This window comes from Phaseolus vulgaris, chromosome 4, assembly GCF_000499845.2.
Source record: "Phaseolus vulgaris cultivar G19833 chromosome 4, P. vulgaris v2.0, whole genome shotgun sequence".
Taxonomy (NCBI): domain Eukaryota; kingdom Viridiplantae; phylum Streptophyta; class Magnoliopsida; order Fabales; family Fabaceae; genus Phaseolus; species Phaseolus vulgaris.
The window spans coordinates 3,775,533-3,799,161 of record NC_023756.2 but is presented as its reverse complement, the minus strand read 5'-3'; the positions used below and the strand labels follow the sequence as shown (position 1 = coordinate 3,799,161).

Here is a 23,629-nt window from a genome sequence, read left to right as displayed (position 1 = left end):
CTCAAATGAAATATGTCAAAGCAAGCACACCAATCTTAAGAGCAAACCACCACAAAACCAAAGAAACAATAAAGACAAACAAGAAAAGGTATAAGCAAGGAAAGGTAATTGCAAAAGGAATACTATATGTAAGACAAACTCAAAGAGTAAGAATGAAAGACAATCAAGAAAATAAAGAACTCAATGAGAAAAGTAGGCACACAAAAGATTACCTAAGGAAAAGCACTAGAGTAGATGAAGAAAACAAAAAAAAATTTAGCTACTGGAATTTTTTTTTTTTTATGCAAACTGTGTTTGATATTCACTGATTTAACTGGAACGTTGTAGAGCGAACTGGATTATGAAATTTTTACCACAGAAACTTCAAGATGTTAACTCAAAAATGGCACTGGAATCAATTAAAAACAGTAAGCCAATTGAGAGAAATAAAGTTTTTAAAATCACTGCCAGATTACCGTATTTTTTTCGGCAGGAATGTACACTTTTTTTATTTTATTTATCATTTTTTGTGTACTTCATATTTTTGAATGATTCTTTTTTCTATTCTTTTCTAACACTTTGAATATCTCAAATCCAGAATTTCAGAATTTTACAGTACGTAAATCAGTTGCAATAAGGAAAAACAGTAAGCACTCTTTTCAGAAACAGAGGAATCCTAATAGGAATAAAAAAACAGAATGATGAACTATCAAAGACATAATAGAAAATGATGTATTGGAACTTGTATAGGTCTAGAATACAAGTATGAACTCAATGCTAAAAAGAAAATGCTCAAAGGATCAACATCAATTCAGAAAATTATATGACACCAAAGCAAGAAACAATCAAAACAATAAAAGTACTACTAGAAGTAATGACATATATGGAATAACATGACTAAGACAAAACTTAACATGATTCAAAAATTAAAAGACACAACACAAATTGTAACAAGTGGAAGGAAGCTTAAGGTAAACTCTAGGAAGGATAATGCCATTCCAAAAGAGCAACCATACTCATAAGAATGATGAGTGCCATAAACCTTTCCACAAACACTTGGAGCAAAAGAAAAACAGCAAGAATACTCAATTAAAATTCTAAAACAGAAACTTAAATTGCAAGAAATTAAAAAGAGCTCTTGAAATAAAGTGCACACAACTCAACAATTAAACAAGAAGAACCTAAGACTCATGATACCACATGATGTGATTCCAATAGCCACATAGAACAAGATTCTTGACACTTTGAGGAATCACCTTGAGCTGGAAAATGTAGAGGCACTTTCTTAGAAGTTGGATCATGGTTCTAAGATCAAGAACTCACCAATAACAAGTACCAAATCCCAAACTCATTTGGATGAACCAAATATTGTCAAATTGAATCAACAAAGGAATAGAAACTAGATTAACCGAACAGAATTAAGATACTAAACAAAAGAACCGAACAGAATTTAAAAACAAAACAGAATATAGGTGCTGAAAATAGAAAAAACCGAAAGCTAGACAACTCAAAAACACAAGGTAACATGAACAATTGAAGAAGAAGAAAGGAAGGAGAAGAGAATGCTCATGAAGATGGAGGAATGGTTGGATGATCACGCCACTAGAAGAATGGATGCTCCTAGATGAGTGTGGAAGCCGCCACTTGGGGAAACCATGGTCCTTCAAGATAAGACTAGAGAAGAAGCTCAAAGCTCTCCAAATGCTCACTCCAATTTTGAGTATAGTTTCTTTAGATAAAATTCAAATCTGAATTTTACAAAGGAAGCACCTCTATTTATAGCCTAAGGTGCTGAAAAATAGGTGGGAAATTTCAAATAAACTCATTTGAAATTCCCACCAAAAACAAGTCACATGGGAGGTGTGACCTTTTTCTACTATGACACCTCCCAAAAACTACACCTACACCACTCTCCTAACTCACATGGGTAATGTGACTTTATTTTACATTTTCACACTCCTTTATTTAATAACCACACCTCCTAAAAACTATACAAGAGTATTTCAAAACTTGGCCTTGTCCCTCATGGGATGGACTTGGGCTCTTTGGGCTTTGGCCTTCTTGGGCTTGGGCTTGGGCTTTGGGCTTGGGCCTCATCTTTATTTTATGTCTTCTTTTAATTTTGAGAAGACTAGAAGGAAGAACTTCAAATGTGAGGGTGGATGTCCTCTTCCTCCATTAATAAAAGCCTCCTTTATTTGATTCTCATCAGTACTTCTACACAAATTAACAAATATTTGCACTCTTCTTTCTCTATGAACAAAGGTAATAGAGGCTCTTTCTTCACAAACATGAAATAGTTAGAATGTGTACTCTTCTTTCTTCATGAGCAATAAACATGTAATAGAGACTTTTTCCCTTGTTTTAAACACTTCATTGTTATCTTTATTATTTTTTATTTTTTAAAAATATAATATTTTAAAAATTACATTAATTATGTAATTTTTTAAAATATTTAATTGGTTAATTATGTATTTAATTTCATAAATTAATTTAAAACTTTAATTATATTTATTTCATTTACTCAAATTTCATATTTGAAACCTTGTATACATGCTCCTGAGGTATTCAAGTTGAGAGTATATTTCTGTTATCACGAAGAATAATATTTTAGTTTGTAGTTCAATACTCCATTACCTCTTCGATTGAGTATTGAACATATAACATGTTGTGGAATAACTCAAATAAATCCACTAGATCAACTACTACCACAAACGAGTAATAAACAATAATGAAAATCTCATAACAACATTTAGATGGTTAAATAAAAAAGAGCAACAAAGAAAACACACAGACATTAAGTATTAATTAACTTCAATTTACATCCACGATCCGAAAATTCACTATAACAAAGATTACAACTTATCACTATAACAAAGATTACAACTTAATTTTTCTCTTACTAAACTTTCAACTCTAGGTTAGTTCCAACTTTTTATACAAGGTCCTATTCATACATTAAATTTTTTTTGTCAAAACTAACTTTCATAAAGGTTGGAAAGGCACGTGAACAATGCCCCAACATTTGTGCTCGAAACATCAAATTAGGTGGACTCTCTAATAACAAATTAAGAAAGTTACAATTGATGTAGAGTATATGGTTTGATATCATTTGGTGCTTTGAAGACATAGACACAATAAAGACAAACAAATTGGTAAAGATAAAACGATCTTGTATCAACAGTTGAATTATTAGACAATCTACTGCATCAGACACTGTTAAAATACTCTAGGACTCTTAATTGGGATTTTATTGAATCAAGTAGCAATCATAAGCTCAATGACGCAAAAGGTGCAACCAAAATGTTTTGTGCTCCTTAGTTTCACTCATGAACGTCACACAAATGCTACCAAATGAAGTATACCTTGAATTCCCTTTTACTCATATATTATTTTAAAGAATATAACAATTTAAATGTAAGAGAGTTTTTTTGCAGGTGAAACTTTATTTGATACCCAACTTCAAACAAAGCTCGCCCTCAGAGATCCACAAGTGTGAAAAATAAACTTAACTCTCTTTGCAACTCGTCTAATGGAGGTTGATAATGATAATCACATATAATAGATGTTTTAAGAGAGATTCATTGGAGAGATTCAATAATAATAAGACATTCATATAAGACATATATGATACTGACTCCATTTTTAACCTAAAACCTTAAGACATTGTTAATGGGATATGCTTTCCTGAAACCACTATCAATAAAACTTTTGATATAAAGGAGTTTTCTTCACTGAGTCTATACCACTAATGAGTCTTCCAAGAAGAGATTTACTTTAACATTCAATAATAATAAAACAATCAAACTCATACAAACATTAACTTCCACTTTAAACTAAAGTCTTAAAACAATAAATTGTGATTTCTTTCTTACTTATTGTTTAACTTTCTTATTTCTAAAAAAAAATGGAATTCAAACTCAAACTCAAATATATTTTTGTGACAACATATAAAATTTATACAGTAATTATGATGTTCACTTGTGAAGCTTGCAAAATAATAAAATCCCAATCTTAAAATGCATTCTAACATTCTTATTTTAAAATAGATTTTGTAATTCTAAATTATAAAGATTTAAATATATATATATATATATATATATATATACTTATTGTTCGACTTCTTCCTCCCTTTTTTATAATTTAAATATAATAAAAGTTTGTTTTATTTTATATCTATTTTAAATTTGTAGATTATAATTTATTTTTATTATAGTATTGAATAAAAAAAAGTAACATTAAAACTTTATCTTTCATTAATATATATAATTATTATAAAATTTTTATGTATTATTAAAAAAGCCACTATCAACCAATTGGACTACGGTAAGTAGAAAAATTGATATTTTTTACATTTAAAAACGACCTTTCTAATAACTTTTTATATGATTTTTTGTCAAGGTTTTTATCAAAACATTCTTATATAAGATGTGAGAATCCAATTTTGTTTTTACTCCAATACTATCTGTTATTCTAAATAAATATTTTTATATAATAGTGAAGTAAATAATTTCGTAAAAATAAAACATCACTCCTTAATTTCAAGAAAAATCTATAAGAATATTTTCAACCATATTTTTGACAATCCAAATGATATTTAATTCTTTCTAAAAATCATAATTTTCAAGTTTCACGAGAAGCCATGATCCCAAGTATAAAAAAATCTGACATAATTATGATTCTGACAAAATTTTTAATAGTTGACAATTTAAAATTTTTCCATTTATAATACATAACCATTAAACCTATATTCAAATATAATAAAAATTCTTGAAGACAAGAAAAAACTAACAATAAGTGTTAAAAAATTATAATAATTTGATTTCTATCTTTTCATACATAAATAAATAGTGAATTTTTTTCCAAGAATCTCAAGTTTCAAACGTAATATAATAATAAAGAAAAAATTACTTTTTATGTATGATGAATATAGAAAATATAAATCTTTTACACACTATTTACTTAATAAATAATAAATAATAAATAATAAATAAAATAATAAAATAATAAGAAAAAGTCAAAAATATGTCCTAATGATCCTCCTTAAATCAATTTCTCTCACTAAACTCAAAAATTAGTTTAACAGTAAAGTAATTGAACTCTCTGACAAACCCTCATCATTCCTCTTCCACTACTTTTCGCTACCTTGTCGTTTTGGTCATTCCCCCAAACAAAACGCACGCGCTCCCCTCTTTACCAAACTTCGCCACCCTTCTCCGCCCAATTTCCCGCGGTTTGTCGAACCTCCGACGCCATCTCCGGCCACTGCAGGTACCTTCGCCACTTCCGATCTCACGCTCTCTCACACCGTTTTTCTATTCTCGCTTCGCCGAACATCGTCGTATTTTTTTACGTTTCTGTCTTCGAACGGGGTTTCGGTGCCGGATTCTCGATCCCTGGTTTCCGATTTCGTTTCTCTAATTTCGTTTCCACGTTCTTAGTTTTATAACTTTTCGTTTTGTTGATTGTGAATTGAACCAGCGAGTGAAGAAGGTCGTGGACGATGAGCAACGTGTTCGAGGGATACGAACGCCAATACTGCGAGCTCTCGGCGAATCTAGCGAAAAAGTGCACTGCTGCTGGTGCTCTTAATGGAGGTACTGGAAGATTCTAACTCGATTCTTCGTTTTTTTTTTTAAATACGAGTCGTCTGTGTTGTTGATTTAATTTGTATTTGATTTTATGGTGTATACATTTAGTTATTTGTTTGATTTTTCTGGTTATTTTGTATACTGGTATTTCTTTCTCTTGTAGGATATAGTCCAAAAGTTTGAGTTCTTAGTTTTTCGTTGGTTAAGATATGATCGAAACTCCTTTATTGTATAATTCAGTTACATTGCTTGAATTTGGATGATGACATTTAGAATGAATTAAGATCCTTTAAGTTATTGTTGTGTGTAGAGTTAATGTGTCAAGTTATTTTGCTTATTTTGTTTATAGATGCTTCTTTCTATTTTAGAATATGGTGTAAAAGTTCAGGAGATCTTAGTTTTAAAAAAATATGATTGAAACTCCTTTTATTACTGGATTCAGTTACATTGCTTCAATTTGGATAATGGCACATATCATGATTTAGGATCGTTTCAGTTATTGGTTTCTATGGCTCCTTTGGACCATTGTGTAACTCTCTCCTGGAGGTTGAAATTCTGTCTAGAAAATTTCTCCTCGGAAAGATTTCCAAGACGTTACAGCTAGTATCGTTTTTCTTTGGTCATGATTAGGGACACTCTTTTATTTGTATCTTCTATATATATCATTTTAGAAATATCTCATAAACAGAATGTGTAAATTTTAGAGAGACAGCGTGGAAGATCTTGCTACCGTTTCAGAATTGCAATCTGCAAATTCTGCATTTCCTGATGTTGTAAGCTCTGTTTTGGAGCATAAACTGCATTCTGTTGATTTTGGACATTTGGTTAAAAAAGGTTAACAGTGGCTATGTAAAGTCCCCTATCATTTCTGTTTCTTTTGTACTTTACTATTTCAGAACTTGTTCTTCTCCCTTTTATGTTTGTTGCTGCATCTTGTTTTTGCACTTTGTCAGTTGAATGGGTGCTGGGAGTGCATTCTAAAGTATGCTTCATAGAATAAAGTGAATTCTTGTACACATTTGGTATGCCAACAGTTTTTTACTCTATAAATTCTTATGGATCTTAGCACATTTATGGAAGATTGTCTTAATTCTTGAGTAATGAACTATAGGAATGTCAAACTATTGAAAGTTTTTATCAGGATGGAGGAAGTATTGAATCTTATGATTATTTTGGAGCAATGCATAATCCATGATAATTTTTACCATTTTCTGTTTATTTGCAGAGCAAAAGAAACAAAGAGTTTCTGAAATAAAGACTGGGATTGATGAAGCTGAAGCTTTGGTACTTCTTTTTCTTCTCCATTGGAAAGCTGTCTTTATTTCCTCCGTACTCTGGTTCTGATATGGTTTAACTAATGAATCTGTAGATTCGAAAAATGGACCTCGAGGCAAGAAGTTTGCAGCCAAACATTAAGGCTGTGCTTCTTGCTAAGTTGCGGGAGTACAAATCGGATCTAAACAATCTTAAAAGCGAAGTTAAGAAAATCGTATCTGGTAACTTAAACCCTTCGGCTCGGGATGAATTGTTGGAATCAGGCATGGCAGATGCCATGACGGTATGATTCATTTATTTTAGCATCCTCTTTTGATACTTGAAGATGGTTAATTTTTTTATGAAACTATAGCTAGGAAACAATTTCATTATCTTTTTCCTCTGTTTATATACTTTTCTAGTCAAATCAATGGGTTAAGCACAATAGCTTATTGTTGGCGATATTGCTTTTCCCTTTCAAGCAAGCCATGTATCTCCCTCATTAGTCATTTTTATTTCTATAGTCAATTCCAATTCAAATAAAAGTTTAGTTTATATCACATTGGATCTGTTACATCAATTAACGGACTTCTTTGAAGCTATTTGAACAGGAGAGACGCGATGCAATTAACACCAAATTATGCTGACCAAAATAGTATTTGACCCTTATTGATCATTCTTCAACGCAATGCTTATATCATTATTCCATACATTGACTAGGTTGATTACTATGTACTTGATAATAACCCATCACTTATGAGATACATCCATCTCATTAATGGTCGAACAAAGGGAATGAAGTTTAGGCATATATTTCATGATTTTAAGGGCTGTGCTGATTGAAGTTGCACACTTTAGGATTACATCTGAAACTTTTTGTTACTTTTCACCTTTAATGGTAGATAAATTGTGAACAGTAGGTTATAATTTTGTTGGCTGATAGTTATTGCATAATAAATACAACCTTAATATTAGACCTTTTTCGAGGTTAAATGCAAGGTTAATTATCAAGAAACGGCCATAGCAGTATGTATCCAGTTGACTCTTTTTTAGTATCGGATGATCATAGCAATTTTTATCATATTGATTCTTTGATTATTGGTTATTCCATTGGCATGACCAATCTAGTTCATTTTCACGTACAGTGTAAACTAGTGTAACATTTGGCAATATTAGTTTGTTACCAATACAGTACTAACATAACTATATACTAATTGAAAATTTGTAATGTTAATTATTTTGTAGAAATTATATTTAACTAATTTAGACCAGTTAAAATTATTGATAAGTTATATATTTTTTTAATTTATTATTATGTTAGGTTAAGCATTAAAGGTCCAATCTGATCATTAATGGATAAATAGATTTTTAATTTAATTAACTTTTCTTCTACTAGATGCTTTGATATTAATAAAAATTTTGGTGAACTGGTTGGTGGTGGGAGCTCCAAGATTAATATATGTTAGATTATAAATTTGCTGGGCTACATCCAGGTCAATTGTGCCAAATTGCATATCTATTTTCTGATTTCCAGATTTGAAGAATGGCTAAGCTTAGATTCAATCTTCATTTCTGAACCAACACTAAAGCTGACATCAACTTTTAATGTAAATACGTTAGGCATCTGCTGATCAGAAAACAAGATTAATGGTGTCAACTGAGAGGTTGAATAAGACCAGTGATAGAGTTAAGGATAGTAGGAGAACAATGTTGGAAACAGAAGAACTTGGTGTCTCGATTCTTCAAGATTTGCATTCACAGCGCCAATCTCTATTGCATGCACATAACACGGTAATCTTTTTCCATTCTTTTTTCAATAGATGATATGTTTGTAATTGTTTTACTGTTAGTGACATGAAATTTAATTTTCTATTAGAAGTAATTTCAAGTGAAATATAAAATGTTCTTTTCCTTGAGTCAAATGCGTAGTAACAGTAGTGTTAACACCACAAAAGTACATATCCATTGATCTACTGATGGTTGTATTCCCTCACGCAGCTCCATGGAGTGGATGATAACATAGGCAAGAGCAAGAAAATTTTGACCAACATGTCAAGAAGGATGAACAAGAACAAATGGATTATTGGTGGCATTGTTTTGGCTCTGGTTGTTGCTATCATCGTCATCCTGTACTTCAAACTTTCTAAATAGCCAATAACTTAGCTTTCCTTGTAATGGTCATAAAGGTCTCTAAGATACAAGGATTACTATTATTTCCCATTGTGCCTCCTTCTCTTCTGATTATCATTTGTGAGTGTTTTTGGTCAAAGATGATGTGATGTGCAGTGTTGCCATGCAACTTCATACTGTTATAGCTTCTTTCAATGTATGTATGTATCTGATGATGGGTTTGGCATGTATGGAGTATTGATTTGATTTTTTATGGTCAGTTGTGTGAATTTTGATCACGAAACCAAATTTTGTGGTTATGGTCTTCAAATTTACACTAATTTTGGTTCTAATCCGTATGCAATGTTGCATGTAAATCACCTGCTTAAATCCTGTATATAAAAACTTAACTAGGAGATGTTAAAACTTGATGTTGAGATTGTGTTTGGGTGTTTGGATGATATGATTTAGTGTAGCTGCATATGTCTTTATGTGTGGTTCTATTGTTGAAGGGATGTCTAAAATAATCGATTATTCACTCTTTGAAGAAATATGATTTTTATTTTATTTTGATTTTTGGTATACATGCATGACATTTGTTGCATTAATTTTTAAAATAAGAAACTAAAAAACTCTTTTAATATATTTTTTATTATTTTATTCTAAAATTTAAAAAGTTAGATGGCTTAATAATAATAATAATGATTTATTTGACATTGTAGGAATATATTTTAATTTTATTAGTTAAAAAAATTAGTATGATTAAACTTTACACTTAAGAGTCAAATGTTTACTTAACTATCTAATTAACTAATATGGATGTATATTTTTAGATTTATTTATCTTTTTAATATCATTATTTATTTATTTAGTTTTATTATTAATAAAACTTTAATTATGTCATCAACTTTTAGAAATTTGACAATAAGACTATTTTTCACCAAACTTGATTGAACTTTTAGAAATTTGACAATAATGTCTTTGTTTCTTATTAATTAATAATTATTCAAATATAATTTACACATTATTAAAAAAAACTCAAGCACATATTAATATTTTTACTATATTACAATTTTTATAATTTTTTTATCACATCGATTAAACTCATTACAAATTTTTATATTATTTTTCACTCGATTCACTTCTTTACATCCAAATAATCTTACTTTTTATTTACTTTTCCCTCCTATTTTTTTTTTCTAATCTCACCCTCATCCAAAGTAACAAATCGTTAGGTTACGATCCTTGGAGAGACAAATTTGTGAAGGAGCCTTCCTTCTATCTTTGAAAATGATATTCTTATAACAAGTTAATCCTTCTGGAAATGAATGAGAAGGATGATGTGAAATGTTGATGAAAACCATGTTAAATTGGTAGGATTTGGGTATTAATTCCATAAAGGGTATATTCTCCCTTAATTTTATTTATCAAAATGAAATTCAAACCAGATGAATTTCTTTTGCATCACATTTTCTTTTTAATTTAAGATTTAATTAAACTTGTTTCCATGTATTATTTAACCAAAATAAATGTACTATAGCTGAAATATCCTTAATTTTGCTTTTAAAAATCTAATATATTTTGAAAGTAATTGAGGGCAGAGTGAGCATGCATTTATGAGATGGTCACACTCACTCATCAGACAACATCACTGTCCTCTCTTCTTCCGTTCTCTTCTCCGGAGATGCGCCCGCTCCTCTGCCCTCCGTCCCGGCGAACAGCTCCACGCCGCCGCCACCGTCGCCGGCCTCCTCTCCTCCCCCTCCCACTTCCTCCTTAACGCTCTCGTTCACCTCTATGCCGCTTGCTCTCTCCCCCTCCACGCACACAAACTGTTCGACCGAATTCCCCACACCCACAAGGACTCCGTGGACTACACCGCCCTCATCCGCTGCTCCCACCCCCTCGATTCCCTCCGTTTCTTCCTCCAAATGCGCCAACGCGCCCTCCCTCTCGATGGTGTCACGCTAATATGTGCCCTTGGTGCGTGTGCCAGGCTCGAGGACCACAGCCTCGTGCCTCAAATGCACGTGGGTGTGGTGAAGTTCGGGCTTTTGAGTCACACCAAGGTGTGCAATGCTGTGATGGATGGTTATGTTAAGTGTGGGCTTTTGGGTGAGGCTAGAAGGGTGTTTAAGGAGATTGAGGAACCCAGTGTTGTGTCTTGGACTGTGGTGTTGGAAGGTGTAGTGAAATGGGAGGGTGTGGAGAGTGGGAGAGCGGTGTTTGATTTAATGCCTGAGAGAAATGAGGTTGCTTGGACTGTTATGATAAAGGGGTATGTTGGAAATGGGTTTACAGAGGAGGCTTTTATGCTTCTTAGAGAGATGGTTTTTGGCAATCAACATGGATTGGTTCTAGCAGAAGGATCTAGTCTCTCACAACGTGGTGAACCGAGGTTCAAATCTCCTTTGCGAGAGGTAACCACTTCTAGTGCCAGGCAATGGCTTGAAGAAGAGAAAGAGCGGGTTTTTGATAACGAAGAGGCATTTTGTCATGTGGAAAGAGCTAGCAGCCCACAATCTACTGCATCAGGATTTGAATTCTCGCGGGTAAAGATGTCTACTTTTAGTATTGGACAATATGTTGAACATGATTGCTTTCGAAGAAAGATACCTGTAGAAAACCCAAACGAAAAGGAGATGGTTTATTGTTGTGGATTTGGGTTGAATTGGGTTACTTTGTGTTCTGTTTTGTCTGCTTGTTCTCAGTCTGGGGATGTGAGTGTGGGAAGGTGGGTTCATTGTTATGCTGTTAAAGCTATGGGGTGTGATTTAGGTGTTATGGTGGGGACAAGTTTAGTTGACATGTATGCCAAATGTGGGAGGGTAAGTGCTGCGTTGATGGTGTTCAGGCACATGCCACGGAGGAATGTGGTGGCATGGAATGCCGTACTTGGTGGGTTGGCCATGCATGGCATGGGGAAGGTTGTAGTGGAGATGTTCGATTCCATGGTGGAAGAGGTGAAGCCTGATGCTGTGACTTTCATGGCTTTGTTAAGTGCTTGCAGCCATTCGGGTCTTGTTCAACAGGGTTGGCAGTGTTTTCATGATATGGAGTCTGTTTATCGGGTGCGACGGGAAATAGAGCATTATGCTTGCATGGTGGATCTTCTTGGTCGAGCTGGACGATTGGAAGAAGCTGATGTTTTGATGAGGAAGATGCCAATTCCTCCAAATGAAGTTGTTTTGGGGTCCCTTTTGGGTGCTTGTTATGCGCATGGTAAGTTGAACCTAGGGGAGAAGATTATGAGGGAATTGGTTCAAATGGATCCCCTCAACACAGAATATCATATCCTGCTTTCAAACATGTTTGCATTGTCTGGCAAACCAGACAAGGCAAATTCCCTCAGAAAGGTTCTTAAGAGTAGGGGTATAAAAAAGGTGCCAGGAATGAGTTCCATATATGTTGATGGCCAACTTCATCGGTTCATTGCTGGGGATAAATCTCACCCAAGAACTGCAGATATTTACATGAAGCTTGATGACATGATTTGCAAGCTGAGGTTGGCTGGTTATGTTCCCAACACAAATTGTCAAGTGTTGTTTGGTTGTTCCAATGGGGATGATTGCATGGAAGCATTGGAGGAGGTAGAACAGGTGTTGTTCACTCACAGTGAGAAGCTTGCACTTTGTTTTGGCCTAATGACCACACCACTCGGTTCTCCCCTGTGTATTTTCAAGAACCTGAGGATATGCCAGGACTGTCATTCTGCTATTAAGATTGCTTCTGATGTATATAAACGTGAAATTGTTGTTCGAGATCGTTATCGTTTTCATAGTTTCAAGCAAGGCTCTTGTTCTTGCTCTGACTATTGGTGAATTACACTTTTAACCTGAAGCCACTATTTCGTGTGAATTTGGAAACAAAATCTCTGTTGTCATTTCACTATTGCTCCTAATTCTTCTATAAGTTTTGTCAATATAACATTTTATATTTTATGTCAAATTTAGGGTGTGAAACAATAATGGTAAGATCATTACTCTTCAAGTGGTTTTTTTCCCTCCATAGATGTTCCACTTCCAAAAATGGATTATAATTTGTATGAATATAACATTTGTTTTCTGTATGAAAAGATGCATTTACTCTCAAGACTTTCTGTTGCATTCACTTTGCTCCGTTTGGATAGTTTTTCTAAACAAAATGTTTGAATCTGATTAAGATTCAAAATAATTGGAATGAAACCAAATTAACCCAACTTCGTAATGTAATTACTAATTTTACAATTATATATAATTAAACCTTATATTTTTTTAATTAAACTTAAATAAAGTGATATTTTTTAAACATATTTTAAAACTAACAAATTAATTTATAAAAAAATACCAAGTTGTATAAAATAGTTCAATAAACTTATAATTTTTACAAAATATTAAAAAAAAACAGGTTGGATGGTAAGAAACACGATCAGAAATCATCTTAACAAATACATCAAATATATTTTCAAATTCAAAATCTCTGCAAATTAACTTTTAACTAATTTTCAAGCAAACTTAAGTAAATTAAATCTAATTTATTGTATTTTATATAACATAATTTTAACAGGGGATGTAGCTCAAATGGTAGAGCGCTCGCTTTGCATGCGAGAGGCACGGGGTTCGATCCCCCGCATCTCCAATTTTATGAAAACTATTTTTTTATGTTTATTCTTTTATTTTCTGTAGAAATTATTGTTTTTTTCTTGTTAAAATTTATTTTGTAAGAGGGAATTATTATGAGTTATGTATTATGACTTGCCAGAAGACAAAATTGTTTTGGACAACATTTTTGTCTTCTTTTGCTCAACATTATCCGTCAAGACAAATAAATAAATAAATATCGAAAGTTTATATTTTGATTTTGACTCGAAACGAAGAAGCAAAATCTTTACGTTGTTGTAGTTTATACTTTTCATATTCTTATAAACAAGTCATCGTGTAAACAAAGATTTGTGTGCAAAATTTGACAAAAAAGTATAGCATATTTTTTTACTATTTTTCTTTTATAAGCATATATTTTTATTTTGTACCTTCAATTTCGCTTAATTAATATGCTTATATATATATATATATATATATATATTCCGAAACATTTATAGTAAATATAAATAATAAAAAAATAAAATCAATTTATTTATAATCTAAAATTAATTTATATAAGTTAAAAAGTAGATTTCCGAAAAACTATTAAAAACAATTCTACACCATTAGGAGATCTTTTTGGTTGGAAACTTTTAAGTTTCATTGACTAAAGGTTCATAGTATCACTTAATTATTATTATTTTTTTCATTATTATGTTGATTTGGCTATACTTGAAAACAAAAACTTGAATAAGTTCGTGTTAACAATTTCATTTTATAATTAATATTTAATGGTGAATAAGAGTTTACTTAATTCTGGTGAAAATTAAAATAGTATTTTTTAAAATTTTGTATGATTGTTCTTTGCAAAATGTCTTATATTTTTATTTAAGGAAGAAATTATGAGTTAGGTCAACAAAATATCTACCACTACAAATCTTGATTGTAAAGTAAAAAAATTATTAATTTGGTTAAGAAAATGTATATATGTACATTAGATTCAAGAGTCTTTACATTGAAATTATGATGGATATGCTCACATTAGTTGAACACTTGACCAATTTGGATGCATACCAAATAGTCTCCATGAAGATTCAAGATACATTTAGGTTCTAAACAGATGATTGAATGAAATACTTAAAACTTTTTTTTCAAAGAACAATAAATAATCTAATAGAGAACATATTATAGAAAACAACACAACAAATTTATATTGATTTACCATAACTATTAAGCTAAGTTCAAATCTCTATTAAATTGATCTTAAAATATTCTACTAATAAAAAAATTTGATTATAATGAGTACACAAATCAGTTATATTTCAATGAATATACAAATCATTCCCAATTATCCTTTCTTAATCTTCTTTTTCGATTAAAAGTTTGAGTATTCTTTATTTTCACTTTTGACTACTAATTGATAGAAAGAGTTTATAGTAAGGTTACTCTCTCCTAGAGATGATTAATAAATAAGTATTGAACATCCATTCACTTTGAGGTAGAAGAAATTCAAATGACTTACATATATATCATCTAATTCTGGTAGTTTTCTAGAATTTAACTTTTATTAAATTTTAGGGTACGTTAAAATTAAAAAATACGTTGAGGTAATTAATGATATATTAACAAAGGATTAAACTTTCATAATTTTAAAAACTAGAAAATAAAGGTGTAATCAAATTTTTATACGAAATAAAATAACGTGTTCAAACGAACAAAAGTATTTAAGCCAAAATTAAAATCAATACCAAATAGAAAATCAAAATAAAAACATAAGTTAGGAAGAAAATAAAAACCAAAATGGGGATTTATTAAAACTACACGCTACATCTATATATCTTCTCACACGTCTTGTTTGGACCATCATATCATAATATTTAGATAAAATCGACTAATCAAATTTGTTGCTTCTCAAACTGTATTAAGTAAGAAAAAAAAGAGTTTAATCATTATATAATCATTTAATTACAGATAATTGCTTGTGTGATTTTAAAATAATTATTATAAAAGTTAATAGATAATAATTTAAAATTAAACGATAATATAAAATTATTTTATATTTTTAGTATATGAACACTTTTTCATGAATGAAAAAAAAAAGGTACTTCCCAAAATATGTTGCTTGTGTAGTTGAACATGTGGCAAACAAAACCTTAACGACTATCACTTAATAAGTATTTCAATTCATTTGAACTCCTAAGTTGTTCTAACAAAATCATGTTCTTATTTGTTAAAATAAGAAATGAGAAAAAAAAAAACAATTTAATATAATAGAGTGATTTGATTTTTTTTTTTAATTTGGTACTTAAACTTTAAAAAAAACTATGATTTGAATTCTTTATCTTTTAGAATTTTGTAATGGGTTCTTAAAACTGTATAAATTGTAATTTTTTTGTGTTTCAAAACTATTACAAACTAATTTTAATGATCTAATTAGGAAAATTGTAGAAGATTAAGGATATAATATAAATATTGGTGTATTAAACCAAAATATCCTATGCATTAACAGTAAAAAAAATCATAGATATGATAAATTCATTTTACAATTATTACTTAAAGGCATAGTTACTATATTTACTTATTTCATTAAAAAGCATAAAATTTTAAATTATTTAAAAAAAGTGTTAACATGTTAACAGTCATACACCAAATTAATGAAACAATTTTAAAATGTGAAATTATCATTTTTCTAATTAAAATAGAGACTGAAAAATGTAGAAAATTAGTCAGAGAAGTTTGAAGCACTGAGAGAAGATTCAGAAGAATCATATTTTTTTTCCTTTACAAAGATTCATGACAGTTAATCACAATTGATTTGTTCATGTTTATGATCTAGCTGCAACAAGAAGAATAGAACACTAAGTTTTAGACAGAAATCTTCTTGGTCTTGTTTCTCTTGAACCTGTTATAATCTTGCAGCAATTTACCATGGAATTCCTTCTTCATTTCATCCCACACTGTTTTGAAAATCTGTTAATCAATTGATTGGTCAATAAGTCATCAAAACTGGTTCAATCAAATGTAGTTGCATGCAATGCTGCATGAGCTAAACAGGAAGAGAAAAGAAGTGAATTGTGCAATGCAAAGGCAATCTAACCAGCTCTATGCCACTCTGCAAGACACTTTCAGGAATGAAAGCTGTTGCTGGAGAAGCACAAAATGTTATCTCCATCTCCATTTCATTCTTAAGCCAACTGTGTTTTCCCTTTCTTTCTGGGTATACAGTGCCTCTAACATCTAGTTTGATCTGGTTAGGGTCCTTGTAAAGGGCACTTAGGCCCTGCAGCTCCCACCTTGTCTGCATAACAAACTCATCATCATCTCTGCAAAGTTTAATCAAAATGAAACAAGTTTCAAACAGACCAATTATATGATCTATTTGAATAAATTTCCATGTAAATACTTACAGAGAGAAGAAGAAGAAGAAAATAGTTAACATTAGTTTAGCACAGACTTTCTGGTTTATTTGGTTTTCTGAAACTTGATCTTCAATGTGTATAAACTCAATTCAATTTAACTTCCTATTTTCTTCTTTTTGTAAGTAGTTGTTGAGAAGTTAATCTAGAAAAGAGGGTGGATGTAAGGATGGAAGTGCTTACAAAGTGAAGCTCAAGAACTTTGGTGACATGATGAGGAATGTGAGGTGGATAATCTTCCCCTTTAGACTTGAATGTTAACCTGAGATCTGCTGTTGGTTTCACACTCACAAATAAGCATTGTATGGGAGGCATGTTTATCCTCCACTCTTCCTGTATACAAAATCACACATCGAATAGATATTAGATCATTTCATATAAACAAACTTCATCTTCGGTTTAATATAAAATAGACAAACTTCATCTTATAAATCGGTTTTATGACGGTTTTATGAAGTTGAACTTAAACTTCAGTTTTTCTAGTTTCTTGTTCCTAAAAGAAGAAAAACTTTTCCCAGTTAACATTCTTTCTTAATTATACAAAATCTCATTTCATTAATGTTTCTTACATTGTTTGTTTTTTCCGAAGGTGTTGATGAAAAAGTTTGTCTGAACAGACATGTGAATGAAACTTGTGCAAGTACCTGATTGATCTGTTGAGTTGTTACTTTGTCATCAGAAAACACATCTCTAATAACTCTCTGCTTGTCATCCATGTAGTGATCAAAGGAAGCCTGCAAAGAACATTGACACTTTCATGTTAGAATGAGTAGCATGAAAAGGGTAAGATGGAGAAGTTGGTGAGAATGCATCACCCCAGGAATTTCATGAATAGGGATATTGGCATTGCTTCTGAAACTGAATGTGGAAGTTTTCTCACTCCTAATGATGAAGTTTGATGCTGCTGCCTTTGGATGCCAATGGCTCTGCAACTTCTTCAGCAATCGATGCTGGCAAGGAACCATGAAAAGGCTTGCCATAATGTGTAGCTTTATGTATATCAGATGATGATGCCTCTTCAACACAGCAAAGTATTCTCTATTTTGCACTATTTTCCTTTGTTCATGTGTGTGTGTGCATTCATGGTATTTAAGTACTTGAAGTGGGGTTTCAATTTGTTTGGTTTTTAACTATCATAGTTTAGCAACATGTCATTGGAGAGACTATTATTGGAATTGGTGTATTAAATAAAGTTTCAATTTCTTTTTCAATGAAAAAATTGCGATTAAAAAAGTACATAAAAGTGTGGTTAGTTAATTTTTTTTTTAAGAAATTACTCATCGATCGCTACAAAAAAATCATCAAATAGAAACCAATTTTTAGAGATCAAATAATTAGTTGCAATAGTAACTAAATTAGAAAACATTTTAGAAACTAAAACAAAATGGTTTCTAAATTAGTTTCTATTATAGTTAAATAGTTTCTAAATTGGTATCTAATTAGCTATTAAGGTTTTAACTACCAATTATTTAGATTCTAAATTTGGTAGAAAAACTTGGTGGCTAATTAGATACCAATTTAAAAATCATTTAACAATAATAAAAACTAATTTAGAAACCAAAAATTTATTTAGTTCCTAATGATCTCTAATTTAGTTACTATAACAACTAATTATTTTTTTTATCTCAAAGATGTCCGTGTAAAATTGTGTTTTTAAAATGCATCATCCACTATATTATTACTTTAATATTTTTTTTAATATTTTAATATAAAGTATTAATATATATTATTAGTGTAAAGTAGGAATACTCTAGTTATATTATTTAATAAATATTTAGATAGATAAATAGGTAAATATATGACAAAGATTCCATGAAAATGATAATGAAATCTTATTTCAAAATAGGAAAAAGGTACATTGAAATTCCATCCTCCTTTTGTCACCAATCACATGCCATTTGCGTGAAGTACTATTCATTTTCTTGTATGCAGTTGTGTGTTGATGTTGAAACTTGAGATTTAAAAAAATTATTCTTTTAAAATATAATATAATTTTTAAAATATTTTCTGTTGTAAAAAAAGTTGTATTCTTCTGAACTTATTATTCTTTACAACTAAAAAAATAATTTCATGAAATTTCTCAATGTTTCATTTCACTACAAAATGGAACTTTTTATTTATTTATATTCATATTATTCCACAGTCCAGATATTTAAACGATAATAATGATATCTGTTTAGAGATCAAAGTCAAAGAAAAAACTGTTTTAAAATTCCTAAACAATGTCATTTTTTTATTAATTTTAAAATTTAATATAACAAAGAAATACAATTTTAATGACTAGATTAATCATTTATTGTAATTAAAAATTCACCTTCTTCTTTTCATAAATATATATATTAATCAATTTCATGACTATCAAAAAAATAGATTCAATCTCGTACTAAATGATTTAAGGAACATATATAATTATCTTTAAAACATACATCCATCTATTTACAACATATAAATAATGAGGATAATTTTTATTTTATAAACTGACTAACCATAAATTTAAACTTATTTGTAATATATATATAAATATAATTTAAAATTATTTATATATATAAATTCAGAGTTTGTAACTTGAACACTTTGAAAATAAAATGTAAAGGAAGACTTTTCAGAATTACTTGCGGGTTGGTTAAGGGATGGCTTCGCTTGCTAGAAGGGTAACAAAAGCTTGCAAGATTGGTATAGATAATATATGTGCCAAATATGAGGACCACATACCCTATTTATTATACCCAAAATGATTATCATTTTTATTAAATATTAATTATAATAGTGTTTTGGTTCAAAAGTTTTTCTCACTTATAATCATATTTAAAGAGTTAATTTTTTTTCTTGAACCAAATATTCCATCCCTTTCTTTTTATTAAGTTTTACTTTTATAGGAGAAAACACTTCCCACAATATATGGGATATTAAAAATATTTTCAAAAATCGTGGATGGGATATTAAAAACGATTTTCAAAAATCGTGGATTAGTTGGTTGGTTTTTGGGCTTCTCATAGAGATCTTAGTCAGACTTTTCAAATGTGTTCAAGAGACCTAGGGGATCGATTTCTTAAAAACCAATGACTAGAGATCCTCCTTCATGCGATAAGAGACTTCATGGGTCAATCTCTTCAAAACTAATAACGGGAGATCACCCTTTGAGCGATAGGGAGCTTGAGGTCGATCTCCTTAAAACCAATGACAAGAGATCATCTTTTGCATGATAGGAGACTTGAGACCGATCTACTCAAAATTGATGACACTATTTGTATTAAGAAGTGAACTTTAAGCCTAACTCAATCTTATAAAATCGACTTATAAGGTGAAGTTTGCACCCACTTATATATTATTAAATGTCATGATCCCTAGTTGATATGAGATCTCCAACACTCCCTCACACTAAGACACTCCAACTCACGTGAGACTATATATTATGGATGATTCGATAGCGGACTGATAGCGGGTGGTCTGATAAGTACAACAAATTCTCACTATGATAGACTCTGATACCATATTAAGAAATGAACTTTAAACCTAACTCAACCTTATAAAATCAACCTATAATATGAGGTTTGCACCCACTTATATATTATTAAATATCCTAATCTTTGGATCTTACAAAAAATTTAAAATTGATCTCCTCAAGATCAATGACTAAGATCACCTTTTTAGGATTTAGAGCCGATAACTTCAAAATCAATCATCTAAATTGAATTATTAGAGAGACCTTAATTGAATTATTGTTTTTAAAATACCAAATCAAAATAATAATAATAATAAATAATAATAATAATAATGATATGGACATTAATATGATAACTACAACTTTTTTTCATACTCATATTGTACCTAAATGTTAGGAAACAATTTTTTTATTGGTTATATTTAAAATTGGTGTAAAGTGGTATTGCTAATTTTCTTATTAAATAAAAGAGCAGTGTGGAAGGAAATATGTGGTGTGGGAAACCCTAGTTTGGTTATTTAGGTGATAGCGTGTTCTTGCTCCTTCGCAACCACAAATAGTTTTATATCAAACTCTTATTTGCCAAAATATGTTTGGGAGAAATATCTTCACACAACAAGACAAAATTCTAACATTATTGAACAGCTCAATGAACAATGATTTTCTCCAACGTATAAAAGAATACCTAAATTAGTTAACAGAATTTGTTTCACTTTAATTAATATATCGAGTTTAAGTTCTCATTATTCAATTGTGTAAAATGAATGTGAGTTTTTAAAAGAAACAATAGTACTTAATTTCACAACTAAAAATTTATATATATTTTTTTCTACTTGAATATATGAAATTTGAGTCTTATTTCCACCTATGTTGGATATAGTATTCACTTTAATACTCACTCTTTTTACTATAGTAAATGTTGATTAAATAATTTTTCACTCCTTTTTTTTCTACTTGTTTTACCCTTTTTTTTAAAAATAAAATAAAATTAAAATAGAACATTTAAGAGATATCTCGATCTTATACACAGAGGATTAAAAAAACATATAATACAATCCTTATTGTCTAAAGGCCCAATTTTAAACCAAACTAGATTTCTGCATAAAAAAAAAACTTATCAGAAAAGAAAGAAACTGAGAAATATTCCTTCATCAACTTTTGCTGCATCCTTTGTTTCTTTGTGCAGCTTTACATATGTCTGGTAAAAATTTCTGAAGCATTTGCATCAATAGAAAAGCCATTGACTCTTTGATTTCTTTGGCATACACATCCCAATCTCCATTGTTTTAAAACTATAAAAATTATTGATATCTAAATTAGTTTCTGATAAATAGTTTTTAAATGATATCTAATTGGTTATTGAAGTTTTAACTACCAATTATTTAGATTCCAAAATTGAGAACTAAAATATTGATAGTTAATTAGATACTAATTTAGATATGATAATTTTTTTTGTCACTAAAATAATATATAATTTAGTAACTTTTTTTTAAAATTTTCATATATTATACTAACCCTTCTTTTAATTTTTAAAAATATACAATCCTTAAATAGAAACTAATTTTAAAAACAAAATACTACAAAAAAAATTATTAAATAAAAACTAATTTTAGAAACAAAAAATAATTAGTTATTATATTGACTAAATTAGATAATAATTTTAGAATCTAAATCAATTGATAGCTAATTAAATACCAACTTAGAAACTAATATATAAATTTTATTAATAATATAAAATACTTTAGATATCAATATTTTTTTTAAATTTCTAATTAGTATATAATTTATTTAATACAGTAACATTTTTTTTCTCTAAATTAATTTTTATTTAGTAATTTTTTAGTAAAAATAATTAATTATTATATTAATTAAATTAAAACTATTTAATTAATATAATAATTAATTATTATATTAATTAAATTAAAATTAATTTATGTATAAATGAAAAAATTAATTTGTATAAATTAAAAATTAAAAGTGAGAGAAATTATATGAAAGACTTTACAAATTAGTTGTACAAACATTAATATTAATTTATTAAAAAATCATTTTGATTGTATTTTTATTTTTTATAAATAAATTAGTCAAAATTTGAGTTGCTAGTTTCTTTGTTTATTTTATAAGTTAGAAATGTAGAAAAAAAATGTTGGAAAATGATGGCTTGGTGGTAGAGCTAAAGGTTCTTATCTTTCCCATGTGAAAAAGTACTTTGATTTGTCTGAGCTGACCCTAAACCCAGAAAGTTTTAGGACTTCTCAACATCAAAGCAGTTTCCATATGCAAAACAAAATCCTTACACAAAAAAAAAAGAAACAAGTGCAACTTCAACTTATAAAAACTATAAATACATGCAGCTAAAAAACAAAATTATAACAAAATAAAAACGTTGTTGGAAACATATAGGTAAAAATACGATTTTTTTTAAGTGGGGGCAATTTTGTCCTATTTTTTACTGAAACGAGATTTGTTTTAAGAAAATTACGAATTAGGATTAGTCGTGCCAATATAACACGACTTTAATGTGAAGAAGTCATGCAAAGTGAAGTTGTATCAAGGTGACATCAACTTAGTTATAGGGATGAATTCATGTCAATTTGGCACAAGTTTGAGGTCTTTGACGAGGGTGATCGTTGAACGAAGCTAGAGGTGGATCATCGTTGGTATCTTCGTCATCACCATTATCAGCTTGATTATCAAGTCCTGGTGAGGGCATTGTGGACTAATAGTCGTGCATGGATGATGTCGAATTATATGCGAAAGGAGGGGTGAATGTTGAAGTTCCAAACATATTTGGTGGACTAAAAAAAGTATCTAGTTGAGAATGATAAATATTATATGTGTAAGGAACATGTTAGTGTGGAGAATGAAATGAGAGGTGGTGAAAATGATCCATGTATGTGGATGTGGATAGTTGTTGAAGATCCAACTGACTCAACCAACCTTGAAACCATGATTGTAATAAGCAAACCCCAAATGCTGATAAGTCGAATGCAATAGCGATTGGATGGGCTCTGGTGGCGTTCACACTATTGGAAAATAATTTTAACTTTAGGATAAAGAAAATTACATGATTAAAAAGTAAAAGATAAATATCAGTTAACTTACGTCATCGTCTGATGTCAGTCTTGGGACAATATATAGTGGATAGTATGGTTAATGTACTATTGCATGTATGTATTACATAATCCGGAAACTAATATATGGAGGTAATATAAGAAGAATAAAAATGTATTTTCATGTTGTGTATGGAGGTGGTATGCTCACAATGCCTGGGCAATG

At 30.0% G+C, this 23,629-nt stretch overlaps 3 protein-coding genes and 1 non-coding gene across 4 annotated transcripts; 3 read left to right on the top strand and 1 right to left on the bottom strand.

Annotated features, from left to right (window-relative positions):
• The first annotated feature begins 5,024 nt into the window (after positions 1-5,024).
• On the top strand, positions 5,025-9,213 carry LOC137836928 (vesicle transport v-SNARE 11-like). Its single transcript, XM_068645723.1, has 6 exons — positions 5,025-5,250; positions 5,461-5,576; positions 6,796-6,854; positions 6,940-7,128; positions 8,445-8,615; positions 8,823-9,213. The coding sequence occupies exons 2-6, from the start codon at positions 5,483-5,485 to the stop codon at positions 8,973-8,975; spliced, it is 666 nt and encodes a 221-aa protein (XP_068501824.1). The 5' UTR covers positions 5,025-5,250; positions 5,461-5,482; the 3' UTR covers positions 8,976-9,213.
• Positions 9,214-10,501: 1,288 nt separating this feature from the next.
• On the top strand, positions 10,502-12,804 carry LOC137836927 (pentatricopeptide repeat-containing protein At5g15340, mitochondrial). The gene has a single exon (XM_068645722.1). It carries the CDS (start codon positions 10,550-10,552, stop codon positions 12,752-12,754), a length of 2,205 nt encoding a protein of 734 aa, XP_068501823.1. The 5' UTR covers positions 10,502-10,549; the 3' UTR covers positions 12,755-12,804.
• Positions 12,805-13,477: 673 nt separating this feature from the next.
• TRNAA-UGC (transfer RNA alanine (anticodon UGC)) lies at positions 13,478-13,550 on the top strand. The gene has a single exon. It is a non-coding gene; the product is annotated as a tRNA-Ala (tRNA).
• Positions 13,551-16,155: 2,605 nt separating this feature from the next.
• On the bottom strand, positions 16,156-18,067 carry LOC137836377 (uncharacterized). The gene is made up of 5 exons (XM_068645106.1): positions 17,724-18,067; positions 17,553-17,642; positions 17,092-17,241; positions 16,590-16,790; positions 16,156-16,462 (listed from the first exon to the last, which is right to left on the bottom strand). Exons 1-5 carry the CDS (start codon positions 17,886-17,888, stop codon positions 16,358-16,360), a joined length of 711 nt encoding a protein of 236 aa, XP_068501207.1. The 5' UTR covers positions 17,889-18,067; the 3' UTR covers positions 16,156-16,357.
• Positions 18,068-23,629: the final 5,562 nt, after the last annotated feature.